This window comes from Schistocerca americana, chromosome 4 (assembly GCF_021461395.2).
Source record: "Schistocerca americana isolate TAMUIC-IGC-003095 chromosome 4, iqSchAmer2.1, whole genome shotgun sequence".
Lineage (NCBI taxonomy): Eukaryota > Metazoa > Arthropoda > Insecta > Orthoptera > Acrididae > Schistocerca > Schistocerca americana.
In genome coordinates this window covers 315,165,205-315,179,097 of record NC_060122.1, presented here as the reverse complement: position 1 = coordinate 315,179,097, position 13,893 = coordinate 315,165,205, and the positions used below count along the sequence as shown (strand labels likewise).

The 13,893-nt window shown below is 40.0% G+C and overlaps 1 protein-coding gene across 4 annotated transcripts in view; it reads left to right on the top strand.

The window, feature by feature from the left end:
- LOC124613188 (kinesin-like protein KIF21A) overlaps positions 1–13,893 on the top strand; it is a 504,551-nt gene that overhangs the window by 459,610 nt on the left and 31,048 nt on the right. For all 4 annotated transcript variants that reach the window (XM_047141839.1, XM_047141838.1, XM_047141840.1 and 1 more), the window contains one exon: positions 1,828–2,027. In XM_047141839.1, coding sequence (XP_046997795.1) covers positions 1,828–2,027 — 200 coding nt within the window. The remainder of the gene's footprint in view (positions 1–1,827; positions 2,028–13,893) is intronic.

The following is a 13,893-nucleotide window of genomic DNA, read 5'->3' as shown; positions in this document are numbered from 1 at the left end:
GTAAATCAGTACCACCCAGGATTGGAGGAACTTAATTACATTCTCTGCCAGGGTTTCAGCTACGTCTTGTCATGTCCTGAAATGAGAAATGTCCTTCCCACAATACTTCCCACCCCTCCCACAGTGGTATTCTGCCATCCACCGAACCTGTGCAATATACTTGTCCATCCCTATACAACCCCTGCTCCCAACCCTTTACCAAATGGCACACACTGATTACTGTAAGTAATGTAGCTGACAGGTGCACAGTTGTGTTTCACATTTCTTTACTATCACTGTTCACAACACCCCATATATACAGTTAATATGGCCAGTCGACTATGTGTGTGTGTGTGTGTGTGTGTGTGGGGGGGGGGGGGGGGCGAGTGTATACCTGTTACTTTTTCCCCCTAAGGTAAATCTTTCCGCTCCCGGGATTGGAATGACTCCTTACCCTCTCCCTTAAAACCCACATCCTTTCATCTTTCCCTCTCCTTCCCTCTTCCCTGATGAAGCAACCGTGGGTTGCAAAAGCTTGAAATTTGTGTGTGTGTGTTTGTGTGTTTTTTATTGTGTCTTATCTACCAGTGCTTTCTCGTTTGGTAAGTCACAGCATCTTTGTTTTTTAATATATTTTTCCCATGTGGAATGTTTCTTTCTATTTTATTCAAACTAAGCAAAAAAATAGATCTTGTGCTATATTCTTTAAAACTGAAGGCCAACTTTTCTCTTCTCTGGATCATGGTCTGTCAAGACCGTTGTTTATCATTCTACAATATTGCTGCACACGTTGCTCGGAATCCCAGAACTATGTGAATATGCAATCAATGGGTTCAGAAGGGCCATATTCAGTTCCATGAAAGATCTCAGTAGCCCCTTGTGACTATCTTCTGAGAGGACAGACATATTATTCTCCTAGCTGCACGACATGATAGTCGCGACTTGCACCTTTAGTCAGGAAATGGGCTGGTATGCTGTTATGTAAGTACCCACACAGATAGTGCATTGACTCCTGGAGCAGCACCAACTATCAACAAGGCAGCCACTGTTACGGCTTCCCTGAGAGAACAGTGCAGAGAGACATGATGACAGTGGAGGATGCAGCAATAACACTGACTGCAGGAGTGGCACAGCACATGGAGTGCCATTAGGTATTTACAGTTGGTAATTTTGACAACAGACATTACATTTCTGACATCTGGCCATGCAGTATCTTTGAGGCCTTTATGATATTATCTTTCAAGAAGATAATGCAAGAATACACATTATCCATGCTGTCTTTATCGATCTCGATACAGAGGGTGTTCTGCTGTTGTCCTATCCAACATGTTCTTCAGATGGCTCACATACTGTAAACAGCCGGTGATGGGTTGCTGAGAGACTGGCATATGACCACCATATTCCTTGCATTAGTTTGTGTGTGCATGTGCATGTTTGATGTTGCACATGACCAATTTCAGAAGTCTACTGTTGACCTGCATTAACTTCAGCACAACAGGCTAATGAAGCTGTTGCACCTTTTTGCTTATGTAGGCCCCAGGCTAGCGGGTGGCATTGCTGTATCTTATCGTGCCAGAACTTATTGGTAATGTTCATATGGCAAGACTGAGAACATCTGTTTAAGACATTCAAAAGTGATAGGAGAGACACACAAGTGATTGAGAGTATGAGTCAGTCATGGAGGTGTGCTTGGATGATCTAATTAATTTGACAAACTTGCTGTAAATATCTGTTAAGTTGTAGGCATTTTTTAGTGCATTATGTGAATAATTTTCATAATACTGCAGTAAAATATATTTTACCTTTCCAGATTCTTTCAGTGTTTGAATGATAATTTTTTGTTTATAGAGTTTAAATGGCGCTCATAAGGATTGGGTATGTGGACTGACATTCATGCCCGGTGGTCAAATCCTCTTGTCAGTTTGCCGTGCAGGCATGGTTAAACTGTGGTCAGCAGACACTTGCAGCTTATTGGGAGAAATGAAAGCTCATGGATCTCCTATTAATGCCATTACCACGAACTCTTCACATATTTTCACAGCCTCTAGGTAAGCCCTCGTTATTATTTTAAAAATATAGTGGAATAGTGAAATGATTTCTCTCTCTCTCTCTCTCTCTCTCTCTCTCTCTCTCTCTCTCTCTCTCTGTCTGTCTGTCTCATATATATATATATATATATATCTCCTCTCTCTCTCTCTCTCTCTCTCTCTCTCTCTCTCTCTCACACACACACACACACACACACACAATTTTATGACAGCCCCTAAATCAAACTAACTTCTATACACAACTACAAACACATGAATGCAATACATATAATGTTCTTCAAAGTACAACTGAACAGGCCAGGATAGGCATTCACGGTTGTACACATACCTGCCTTCTGATGGGTGGAACTGAAGATTGCTGTTAACTGCATAGTAGTATAAAGTTGGTAACTTTTAAATCACAAATGTTTAAAATATTTACAACATAAATTGATTTACAACGTAAATTGATATTTTTCTCAAAGTGAAAGATAGTAAAAAATTAACTTTTGGTGCAGCTAAGATAGACAACACACTGGTAGCAATTGAAGAAACATTCTCATGTAGGTAAACCGTTGCAGGCAGTCACAGGTATACACTAACAGCTAATATAAATCAAGCTATTATTATTTAAGTGTGGACGAGCAGAAAAAGAAACCTCAATAAAGGAAAAGTTGAGAAATAGGGAGAGGAAACAACATAACACCTTTAGATAATACTTTGTAAGGGCTTTATTATTGAAATTACTTTGTTCATTTTTCTACTGATGTGGGTACTTTTATTAAGTTTTTAAGTTTAAAATTCAAGCTCCCAAATTGTATCTACATGACACCCTCTAGGAACATAATTACAGATCTATGCATCGTACATCATGTACCCATTATTCAAAAGGTGAACCAAAAGAAAATCTCCCACACTTTTGATTCAGAACATCAGTTATGCCTTTTTTTATTTCTCTGAGGAGATTTTAGAGTGACATGTGAATCTGGAACCTGGCATTTACCTATGTAAATTTAGAAGACTGCTTAAGAAAGAATACTGTGCGGATGGCCATTGTACAGTATTTATCTTATGTCCTGTAGGTGAAAAAATTGTTTCATCACATTATTTTGTTATAAATTACCAAAAGTGTGTTCAGAGAAGGTATGTAAGGGTCCAAGTAAGAAGTAACACAGTTTTCTTATGTGTGGCAGAGGAAAACATTTCACACACACTTCTGCTCAGTAGCAACACAAGAAGGTCTCAGGGCTGGCCCTTAGGGCTGGCATAAAAGGCATCGATGAAACCACCCTTTCCCTTGAGGCATTGATTTCCACACATTTTATGATCAAATACAACAGTTCAGTGTGACTAGCAATAGGAAAGTTTTTTAGACAACCTTTGACACTGCTGGCACCGCCCAGATGATTCAACTATTCTCGAAGGACACCGTGGACATGCAGCCACATTATACACGATCAAGAGTGTAGTGCAACCATGAGTTTTGCTCTGGTGTACAGGGTGCAATGATGAGGGACCATTCAACGAAATTTGAACATGATCCAAAGCAGCAAGAGGTGTTATACTTTTTCAGCTCTCATGTTTTGCACTCTCCTGTGATGTTGTTACAAGGGAGTGCAACAATAACACATGTGCAAATAAATGGCAAAGGGACCCTCTAAGCCCCCCCCCCTCCTCCCCGCCCCACGCCCCCCGCCCCCCCCCCCCCCCCCCTTGAGCCCTTTAAAAATATATCTCTACACACACACAGAGAGAGAGAGAGAGAGAGAGAGAGAGAGAGAGAGAGAGAGAGCCAGTCATTGATTTATAGGTGCCAGCATGACGGGCATCACTTTTGACTAGCTCACTAGCTCAGCGACACAGCACTACTAAACTTGGGGTGTCGAAATGATTGCCTGTCATAAAAGCACCTGGTAATCAGTGAGTGCTGGCTGTATCTGTACAGGTGCTTTTTAAAGTGCGCAATAAAGGGGTGCATGTGGCACCAAGGGTGTTGCTGAATTGAGGATCTTAGGGGGACACTTTGCTATTTTATTCATGCATGTGTCAATGTTGCTCCCCCCATGATCACAGCCCAGGAAGGTGTGAAACAAAAGAGCTGAAAATCATAAACACTGTTTGATATTCTGGATCATGTTCAAATTTCATTGAATGGTTCTGAATGGTCCCTTGTGGCTCCACACTGTACACCAGAGCAAAAGCTTGTGGATGCACTACACTCCTGTGGGGTGTGATCATGTTCAATAGGACTGCATGCCCACAATGTGCTTAGAGAATGGTTGAATCATCTGGGGAGAGGGGGGGGGGGGTTTGTCAGCAGTGTCAACATTTGTCGAGAATGTCTTCCTACTGCTCATCGCACTGCAAACTGTCGTTTGCAACCATGAAACATGTGGACCTCGAATGAATTTCTGAGCTGTGGCCTTTCTTTGTATGTGTCAAAATCATGCTGTTTGATGTGTTGCCAAGCATGATGGTCATGTCACAGGACACCACACTTTTGCACCCTTGCAGAGGAAGCTTGTTGGTAAATTTGAGCCAAATTTTAAACTTCTGTGTTGCAATGGGAGACAATAACGTGTTCTTGAAAAAGTGACCCCATAAGTGAATTGCACAGTGTAATATACAAGGTAGTACTTGATTATTAAGTCAGTCACCAGAAAGAAACTGCTTGGGAACCAATGGTAACACCAAATAAGAATTTCACCTTATTCGTGGAGTCAGATTAATGTTTTTTGACAACAGTTTAGCCTTCTTTTTTAAAAAATAATAAAAATTACACCCATATTAAGTGAAGGAAGTCTCATTTTGTACTTCATTTGAAATAAATGAATTTGCAGAACTGTTATTCACATTTATAGTTTTGAATGTAACAAGACTAGCACTGTACAGCAGTGCATGCGGTTGTGTGTGTGTGTGTGTGTGTGTGTGTGTGTGTGTGTGTGTGTGTGGTGGGGGGGGGGGCGGGCGGGAAGGAGGGGGGGGGGGCTGTTTGTATTTATCCAAAGTTGCACAATAATCATACGATTCAAAAGGCAGACTTCTGAACAAATATGCAGTTCCCTCAGAAATAGATATAGCCTGACCATAGCAAGTTTAACATTAACCTTAAAGTGGGCACACTAACATTAACCTTCAAGCAGGTACATGTATGTATTAAGTGTACCAACCACAAATAAAATTGTTCTGCACCGTTCCATTGTTATTTCACAATTATGAGCCTGTACCTCTCCCCTCATTATTGTTTAGGTAACACAGTGATAAATCGTTTTGTAACGCTTGCAGTTGAGCGAGCTGAGTGAGGAAAAATTTATGGTTTGTGAAAGAAAATGACCCACATTATGGGCTAGCAGCACAATCCTACAATGAGGCTGTTGTCTGCAAGATAATTAGTAATTGAATAAGCAGTTGGTTGGGATCTGATGCAAAAACACTATTTAATGCTTTGAGTGGGTCATTACTGTGGGGTAACACCTGTCTGTGACAACAGAATGATATAATGAAAGTTTATTTTATTATTGTTTAATTAAACAATGCTTTAGCTCATATAATTTAAGATTGGTTTTATATTGTTTCATTGAACAGTGATTTTGCTCATATATGTTCACGTTGGTAACATAAAAGACAGTTATTCCTTACATGCATTCAAGGTATGCCATGCACCCGCTTTTTTTATGAAAAACGTTGCGCCTGCTCGAGGATTAAAATAACCAACATTTGTGATATGAAGGGACAGAAAAGAGTAATAAACGGTCACAACATTTCATCAGATTTTATAAATTTGTTGGAATTAAAACATTTACATAAAAAAAAAAAGGATTTCTGAGTCTGGTTTAAGTAAACTGTAATAGAATAACACAATAGCAAATTAATGGAGTCTAGTATAGGGATCCTATGGTAATGAGTCATTCACATTGGTTACTGTTTGTACATTTTGTATCTGTTAATTAAACACTTTGTTTTTCAGTTCTTACATATTTACAGAACATATGGTTGCAACCATGACCAGCTAACATAGCTCAAAGACTGTCACATGAAAATGAACACACAAAATAGCAGAGATTGGAACTATATATATGTTTTCTTCCACTCAATCTCAGACTTTCTAGCACGTAAATAGCCACTGTGTGACAATAATGTTGCTATTTTCCCCTTGAAAGCACAGTTCCGCAGCTGCAACTCTCTCTCCGCCCCCCACCCCCACTCTCTCCACCCCTATAACCTTATGGATTGCAGCCCCATTCTCAAGCACCCCTGCATGGAAATAACAGATAAAGAGCGAATGTTGTCAAAAGGATGCAGATTTTTGTGTACCTCATTAAAAAAGGATTATAGTAATATTAATGTATGTAATAGATAATAGGACTTCAGTCCCTACAAGAAATAAAATGATTAGGTTGCAGATAGCTTTTTAATGTGCTTATCAAATAGCTATACTTAAACATGGAAATAAAACAGATATGAAGGTGGTAAAACAACCAATAAGAAGTAACAATAAGCTATAGAATCTAAATACATGTTTAATTGACGTACGATGTTCACAGCATGGTTTATGCTGTGTTTGTTGTGGTCTTCAGTCTGAAGACTGGTTTGATGCAGCTCTCCATGCTTCTCTATCATGTGCAAGCATCTTCATCTCCAAATAACTGCTGCAACCCCCACCCATTTGATTCTGCTTACTGTACTCATCTCTTGATTTCCTTCCGTAATCCCCCCCCCCCCCTCTCTTTTTTTCTTTTCATTCCCTCCAATACTAAACTGATGATTCCTAGATGTCTCAGCATATGTTGTATCAGCTGATCCCCTTTTTAGCAGTGTTATGAAAATTATCAATATCAATGAAATTCTCCAACAGCCATGCAAATAATATGTTATTTTACTTTATTTTGATGACAACCAGTTTTGGCATTCCATTATGCCATCGTCAGGCCTCTGCATAGTAAAAGAGTATACATGTAGTGTATACCAGGTTGTACAAAGCAGCCTTACAGGAAATGGCGGGTAATCATAAAAGCACTTAAAGCTACATAATGAAAGTAGTGGCATTAAACCAAATCTCTGTGTACATCCAGCACAATAGACTAAAACATGTGTACATATTTGTTAGTCATAAAACCATTTAACCCCACTGATTTACAAGAGAACATGTAAAAACATTAAAAAGATCAGAACTAAACAGTATACAATCAGGAACTCATCTGAAACAAAGCTTACCTTTTTTTTAAAAAAAAAAAAAAAAAAAAAAAAAAAAAATTGCAAAATTCTATATAATTCTTAAAGATGAGGAAACTCCTAGTATCTGTGAGAACTTATCTTCTTTTAAAATACAATGTCACACAGTAATCTGTGAAGTACAATAATATACAAAGCAGCCTTACAGAAAATGGCCTAGGTGCTATCACAACTGGTGATATAATTAGTTGTCACAACATAAAAAAAAACTTGACGCAAAACCCAATGGCAGATGACATAATTAAGAGAAAAACAGCATGCTAAGAATATTCACAAGTACCTTATGGGCCTAGGTTGTACAGCAAATCAAAATAAAAAGATATGATTTGGTATCCTTTATATCATTTAACAGGTCGGCATTACCACAGTGAAACATACCAATAAGGATCTCAAATCCTGTTTAACAAAGGGGAGTCCTCAAAGTACTCATCTGACAGTGTCCTACTATTTCTCTGGGGGTGTGAGGAAATACCCTAATGAGCTATCTACAGATGATGAGTCCATCTAAATAATAAGACATAGCAAGTTGTTGCGATAGATAATGAGGGTATGGAAAAAGGCAAAGACCACTGTATCATCAAAGTTGAATCCCACAAAGTGAGTAACGTATTTACATGCCCAAGGGGGCACCGATGGCGCACGAAAAAGTGTTTATTACCTGGAACCATATTATAAAGTATTTGTGGAGTGAACAATGCTACTCAAAGCATGGCCAGTAACTTCTTTATAAATCGTATCTTTTTATTTCGATTTGCTGTATAACCTTTGTGAATATTCTTAGCAAGTTTTTTTTTGATGTTGTGACAACTAATTATATCACCAGTTGTGATAGTGCCTAGGCCATAAATATGTATATTATTGTATTTCATAGATTATTGTGTGAGCTTTTACTTTAAAAGAAGATAAGTCCTCACAGATACTACGGGTTTCCTCATCTATAAGAATTATATAGAATTATTATTATTTTAATTTCTTTTTTTTTTTTTTTTTTTTTAAGGCAAGCTTTGTTTCAGAAGAGCTCCTGATTGTATACTGTCTAGTTCTGATCTTTTTAATGTTTTTACATGTTCTCTTGTAAATCAGTGGTTTTATGACTAACAAATATGTATGCATGTTGTAGTATATTGCACTGGATGTACACAGAGATTTGGTTTAATGCCATTACTTTCATTTTGTAGCTTTAAATGCTTTTATGATTACCTGTCATTTTCTGTAAGCTTGCTTTGTGTACCCTGAAATACACTGCATGTATAATATTTTACTATACAGGGGTTTGAAGAGGGCATAGTGGAGTACCAAACTGGTTTTCATCAAAATAAAATAAAATAACATCTTAGTTACAGGCCTGTTGGAGCATTTCATAGACATTGACAATTACTTAACCAGCTGATGTTCCCTGTCCATGATGGATCAACACAGATATTATGAAAAGGATAGTTGCTAATCAGTATTAGCAGATATGCTGAGTTGCTGGTGGGCACAACAAAAAGACTGTCACAAAATGAGCTTTTAGCCAACAAGGCCTATGTCAAAAATAGACACACACACACACACACACACACACACACACACACACACACGTGTGTGTGTGTGTGTGTGTGTGTGTGTGTGTGTGTGTGTGTGTGTGTGTATTTTGAGAAAGGCTGTGGCCAAAAGCCACGTGTGAGTGTCTTTTAATTCTGCCTGCCTGCAACTTGACTTGTCGTATTTATGGTAATTAGCAATCATCTTTTCCTACATTGTTGAAAATGTAAAATTGTAAACTTTGCCAGGCAATGGGTGAATGTCTGATGCTGCAGCGCAGTTCTGTGATGCAGCTGGGATTGATAGTAAACATGAGACATATCAGTACGAAGGCATGAATGACGTCTTTGCATATTTCGTTCTGGGTGCTCAGTTGGACAATAACTATGTCGTGCAAACAGGTACATGAACAATATATGCAGATATCATCCTTTGTTAGAGGACGTATAGTTGGGCTCAAACAAGCTGGCTGGAGTAATTGGTGAATCGCTCGACATTTCAAAGGAGTGATTGCACTATTTGACGAAGTTGGCAGGAACAGGTGAACCATGGCAGAACACAGCATTAAATAGGAAGCAGTTGACCTAGAGAGATTATGGAACATAAGGACTGAGCAATTGTCAGAGTCGCTCAGAGCCCCAGTTTTTCATCATTATCATCAGTCCAACAAGCAACTGGTGTTTCAGTGAGCCCAAGTACCATTAACCTCACAGAAAGGAGGCCCTTGTACTGACTACCATCGACCTCTGTACACCACTGTAGTGTTGTTGGGCACATTTGGCCTGGAATCTCACTGGATGGAATAGATCTGTCTTCACTGATGAGCCTAACTTTGAATTGAGCCCTGATGACCAGCAAAGATGTGTCTGGAGACTCCTCTGTCAGTGGTGAGATACCAACCTGATTGTCGCCCACCATACGGTCTGACAACAAGTAGTGATGATCTGGGGTGCCATTTTTTAATATCAGGACACCTTTGGTTACCACCTGTGGCACCCTTACAGCACAGTTGCATGTTGATGACATTCTACACCTGTTAAGTAACTCTCAATGGCAAGCCATCCTGGGTATACATTTCAGCAAGATAATGCCTGCCTGTGCACAGAGGGGTTTGCTACTGCTGGTCTTTGTACTTGCTAAACACTGTTGCAGCTAGCGAGGTCACCAGCCCTCTCCCCAACTGAGAACATTTGGAGCAGTTTGGGCAGGAACCTCCAACCAGCTTGTGATTTTTATGATCTGATATGACAATTCGACAGAATTTGGCCAGATATCCCTCAAGAGGACATCCAAAAACTCTTACAGTTAATGCCAAACTGAATAACTGCTTCTATAAGGGCCAGAGGTGGACCAACTTGTTATTGAGTTGCTCAATTTGTGAAGCTCTTTCTCTTGAATAAATCGTGCAGATTTGTCTGAAATTGCAAACATTTGTTTGTCTGTACATGTATATCGCATCTATCAATTTCTATCCTATTTGGATAATTCCTTTTTGTGGTGTATGTATATATATAATAGAGGGAAACATTCCACGTGGGAAAAATATATATCTAAAAACAAAGATGATGTAACTTAGCAAACAAAAGCGTTGGTATGTTGATAGAGACACAAGCCCACACACAAAATTCAAGCTTTCGCAACCCACGGTTGATTCATCAGGAAAGAGGGAAGGAGAGGGAAAGGGTAAGGAGTCATTCCAATCCCGGGAGCAGAAAGACTTACCCTAGGGGGAAAAAGGACAGGTACACACACACACACACACACACACACACACACACACACACACACATATATATATCCGTCCACAGATGTCAGTCAAGGTGGAAGTACAGAGGCAAAGATGTTGTTGAATGACAGATGAGGTACGAGCGGCAGCAACTTGAAATTAGCGGAGTAGGTGGTGGTGGGAGGGTGCATGGGACTTCCTGTAACCCGGAAGATGTACACGATCAAAGGCAGAGCCACATGTGAAAGCACCCACGTGATTTACCAACTGACATGCCTACACTGTGAAGCCTTCTATGTGGGAATGACAGGCAACAAACTGTCCATTCGCATGAACGGACACAGGCAGACAGTGTTTGTTGGTAATGAGGATCACCCTGTGGCTAAACATGCCTTGGTGCACGGCCAGCACATTTTGGCACAGTGTTACACCGTCCTGGTTATCTGGATACTTCCCACTGACACCAACCTATCAGAACTCTAGAGATGGGAACTTGCCCTTCAATATATTCTCTCTTCCCATTACCTACCAGGCCTCGACCTCCGCTAATTTCAAGCTGCTGCCGCTCGTACCTCACCTGTCGTTGAACAACATCTTTGCCTCTGTACTTCCGCCTCGACTGACATCTCTGCCCAACCTCTTTGCATCTACACATGTCTGCCTGTGTCTGTATATGTGCGGATGGATATGTGTGTTTGTGTGTGTGTGTGTGTGTGTGTGTGTGTGTGTGTGTGTGTGAGAGAGAGAGAGTGTATACCTGTCTTTTTTTCCCCCTAAGGTAAGTCTTTCCACTCCCGGGATTGAAATGACTCCTTACCCTCTCCCTTAATACCCACATCCTTTCATCTTTCCCTCTCCTTCCCTCTCTCCTGATGAAGCAACCTTGGGTTGCGAAAGCTTGAAATTTTTGTGTGTGTTTGTGTGTTTTTTAGTGTCTCTATCAACATACCAACGCTTTCGTTTGGCAAGTTACAGCATCTTTGTTTTTATAGATATTTTTCCCACATGGAATTAGTCCCTCTGTTATATATACATCTCCCTCTTCTCCTCCCCTTTTTGTGTAGTAAAATCAATAATATCCATGAAACTTCCTGGCAGATTAAAACTCTATTTGAAAATAATCAAGTGTATATTATGGGCATCCACAGAAATTTCTCCAAGAGGGCAGCAAGATTTTAAAATTGAAATATTTTAGAGGGCTGATTCAGTTACAGAACATGTATTGCCCGAAGAACTAAAATTGATACTGTGTTTACAGATCTTAATTGTACTCAAATGATTGTCATGTGTCCTATGAATATTTTTTTAAGGTGGATTACTTTTGTACATAAATGGTAACTGTATTCCATTAGTATATGATAATTTCATGTTTTTATATTATTAATATGAATGTGAGTGCCAGCTTAGAAATCAGTGTTCTGGAATTACGTTCTGTTTCGAGTAGAGCCAAAGTATCCAATGAGTTATTAACAATATTTTTAATACTATAAAGTGTGCGAAGGTCCCAATGCCTGGAGAAGGCATGTTCTTTTGAAGTTGAAATTTAACATTCTTTTTTTCTTCTTGACTGACTCAGTTTGGTCTTCAAATGTATAAATGTACACTTAGTGCAAAGCATAGTGTCTTTAAGAGTCTTCAGCAATAGCTATGTGGTTCAGAACCAAATGTAGACTCAGAAAGCCTTTAAGAGTCTCCTGTGTCTATAGGAAAGCGGTCAATTACCATTGTGGTTATATTGTGCAGGAAGATGAGAGGTATACTTGTGGGAATGGGAGGTGGGTAGGTACACATCATGTTTATAATGTGCTGGGATAGCCTGACTTTCTGCACCAGGCATTGGCTAAGTCCTTTTCTTCAGTTTTATAAGGTGTGTATGATAGAGTGATACAGCAGAGATTGAAGACTCTTTATTTTGGCTGTGTTCTGCAAAGTTTTGCACCCATTCACAGAAGACACTACTGAAACTGCCACCATACCAAGGAAACAATATAATATCCAATAAATGTGTTACAACCAAACAAATCTGGGTAATATAGTAATTGGTAGAGCTACAGTATTTCCCATCACACACAGTATGTCTAAATCTCTGGTTTAGTACGATTGCAGACAAGCATTGCTAGAAATGTGAGTGAGTTTTGTAACAAAAAGAAATTGCATACCCCCAGATTCCAGGAGGGGGCAGCCCCTTGCAGATGCATATATGCAGTATGTATCTGTAAAGTAAATATTATATAAATAAATGTGGCAGAGTAGTTCTGGCAGAATGTAATTACTTTAGGAGTAAGTGATATTGACACACACACACACACACACACACACACACACACACACACACACACACACACACACACACAAATGCAACTCACACACACATGACCATAGTCCCTGGCAGCTGAAGCCAGAATACGAGTAGCAGCGCATGATGGGAGAGGTATAACTGGGTGGGGATAGGGAGGAGGCTGGGGCAAGGAGGGCGAGGGATAGGAGGGTAGTTGGCGTGGGGGGGGGGGGGGGGGGCGGTGAAGTGCTGATAGTACCAGGGTGGCAAGGGGATGGGACCAGGGGTTGTGTAGGGATTGATGAGGATATTTTGTAGGTTTGGTGGGTGGCAGAATATCAGTCGTCGTGCCCTGAAATAAAAAATGTCCTACGCATTACCTACCTGTGCAGCTACGTAGTACCAGCTGAACACCCCCCCCCCCCCCCCCCCAGTGTAGGATGCTTTACATCTTTCTTGTTCCATTTGCACTTGGAATATAGACTGTTTCCATTGCTGTGATAGTTACTATTTTTTCTATGAATTAATAGAGGGAAACATTCCACATGGGAAAAATATATCTAAAAACAAAGATGATGTGACTTACCAAACGAAAGCGCTGGCACGTCGATAGACACACAAACAAACACAAACATACACACAAAATTCAAGCTTTCGCAACAAACTGTTGCCTCATCAGGAAAGAGGGAAGGAGAGGGAAAGACGAAAGGAAGTGGGTTTTAAGGGAGAGGGTAAGGAGTCATTCCAATCTCGGGAGCGGAAAGACTTACCTTAGGGGGAAAAAAGGACGGGTAACACTCGCGCGCCCGCACACACACATCCATCCACACATATACAGACACAAGCAGACATATTTAAAGACCAAGATTACTATTTTTTCTGTTTTTCTGGGCTTCTATGATGTATTGTGTACCCTAAATTTGAAAGTAATTGACATAGTGTGCTAGCTTAAATGATGAAGTGTTGATGGGACATGTTGTTGTTGTGGTCTTCAGTCCTGAGACTGGTTTGATGCAGCTCTCCATGCTACTCTATCCTGTGCAAGCTTTTTCATCTCCCAGTACCTACTGCAACCTACATCCTTCTGAATCTGCTTAGTGTATTCATCTCTTGGTCTCCCTCTACGA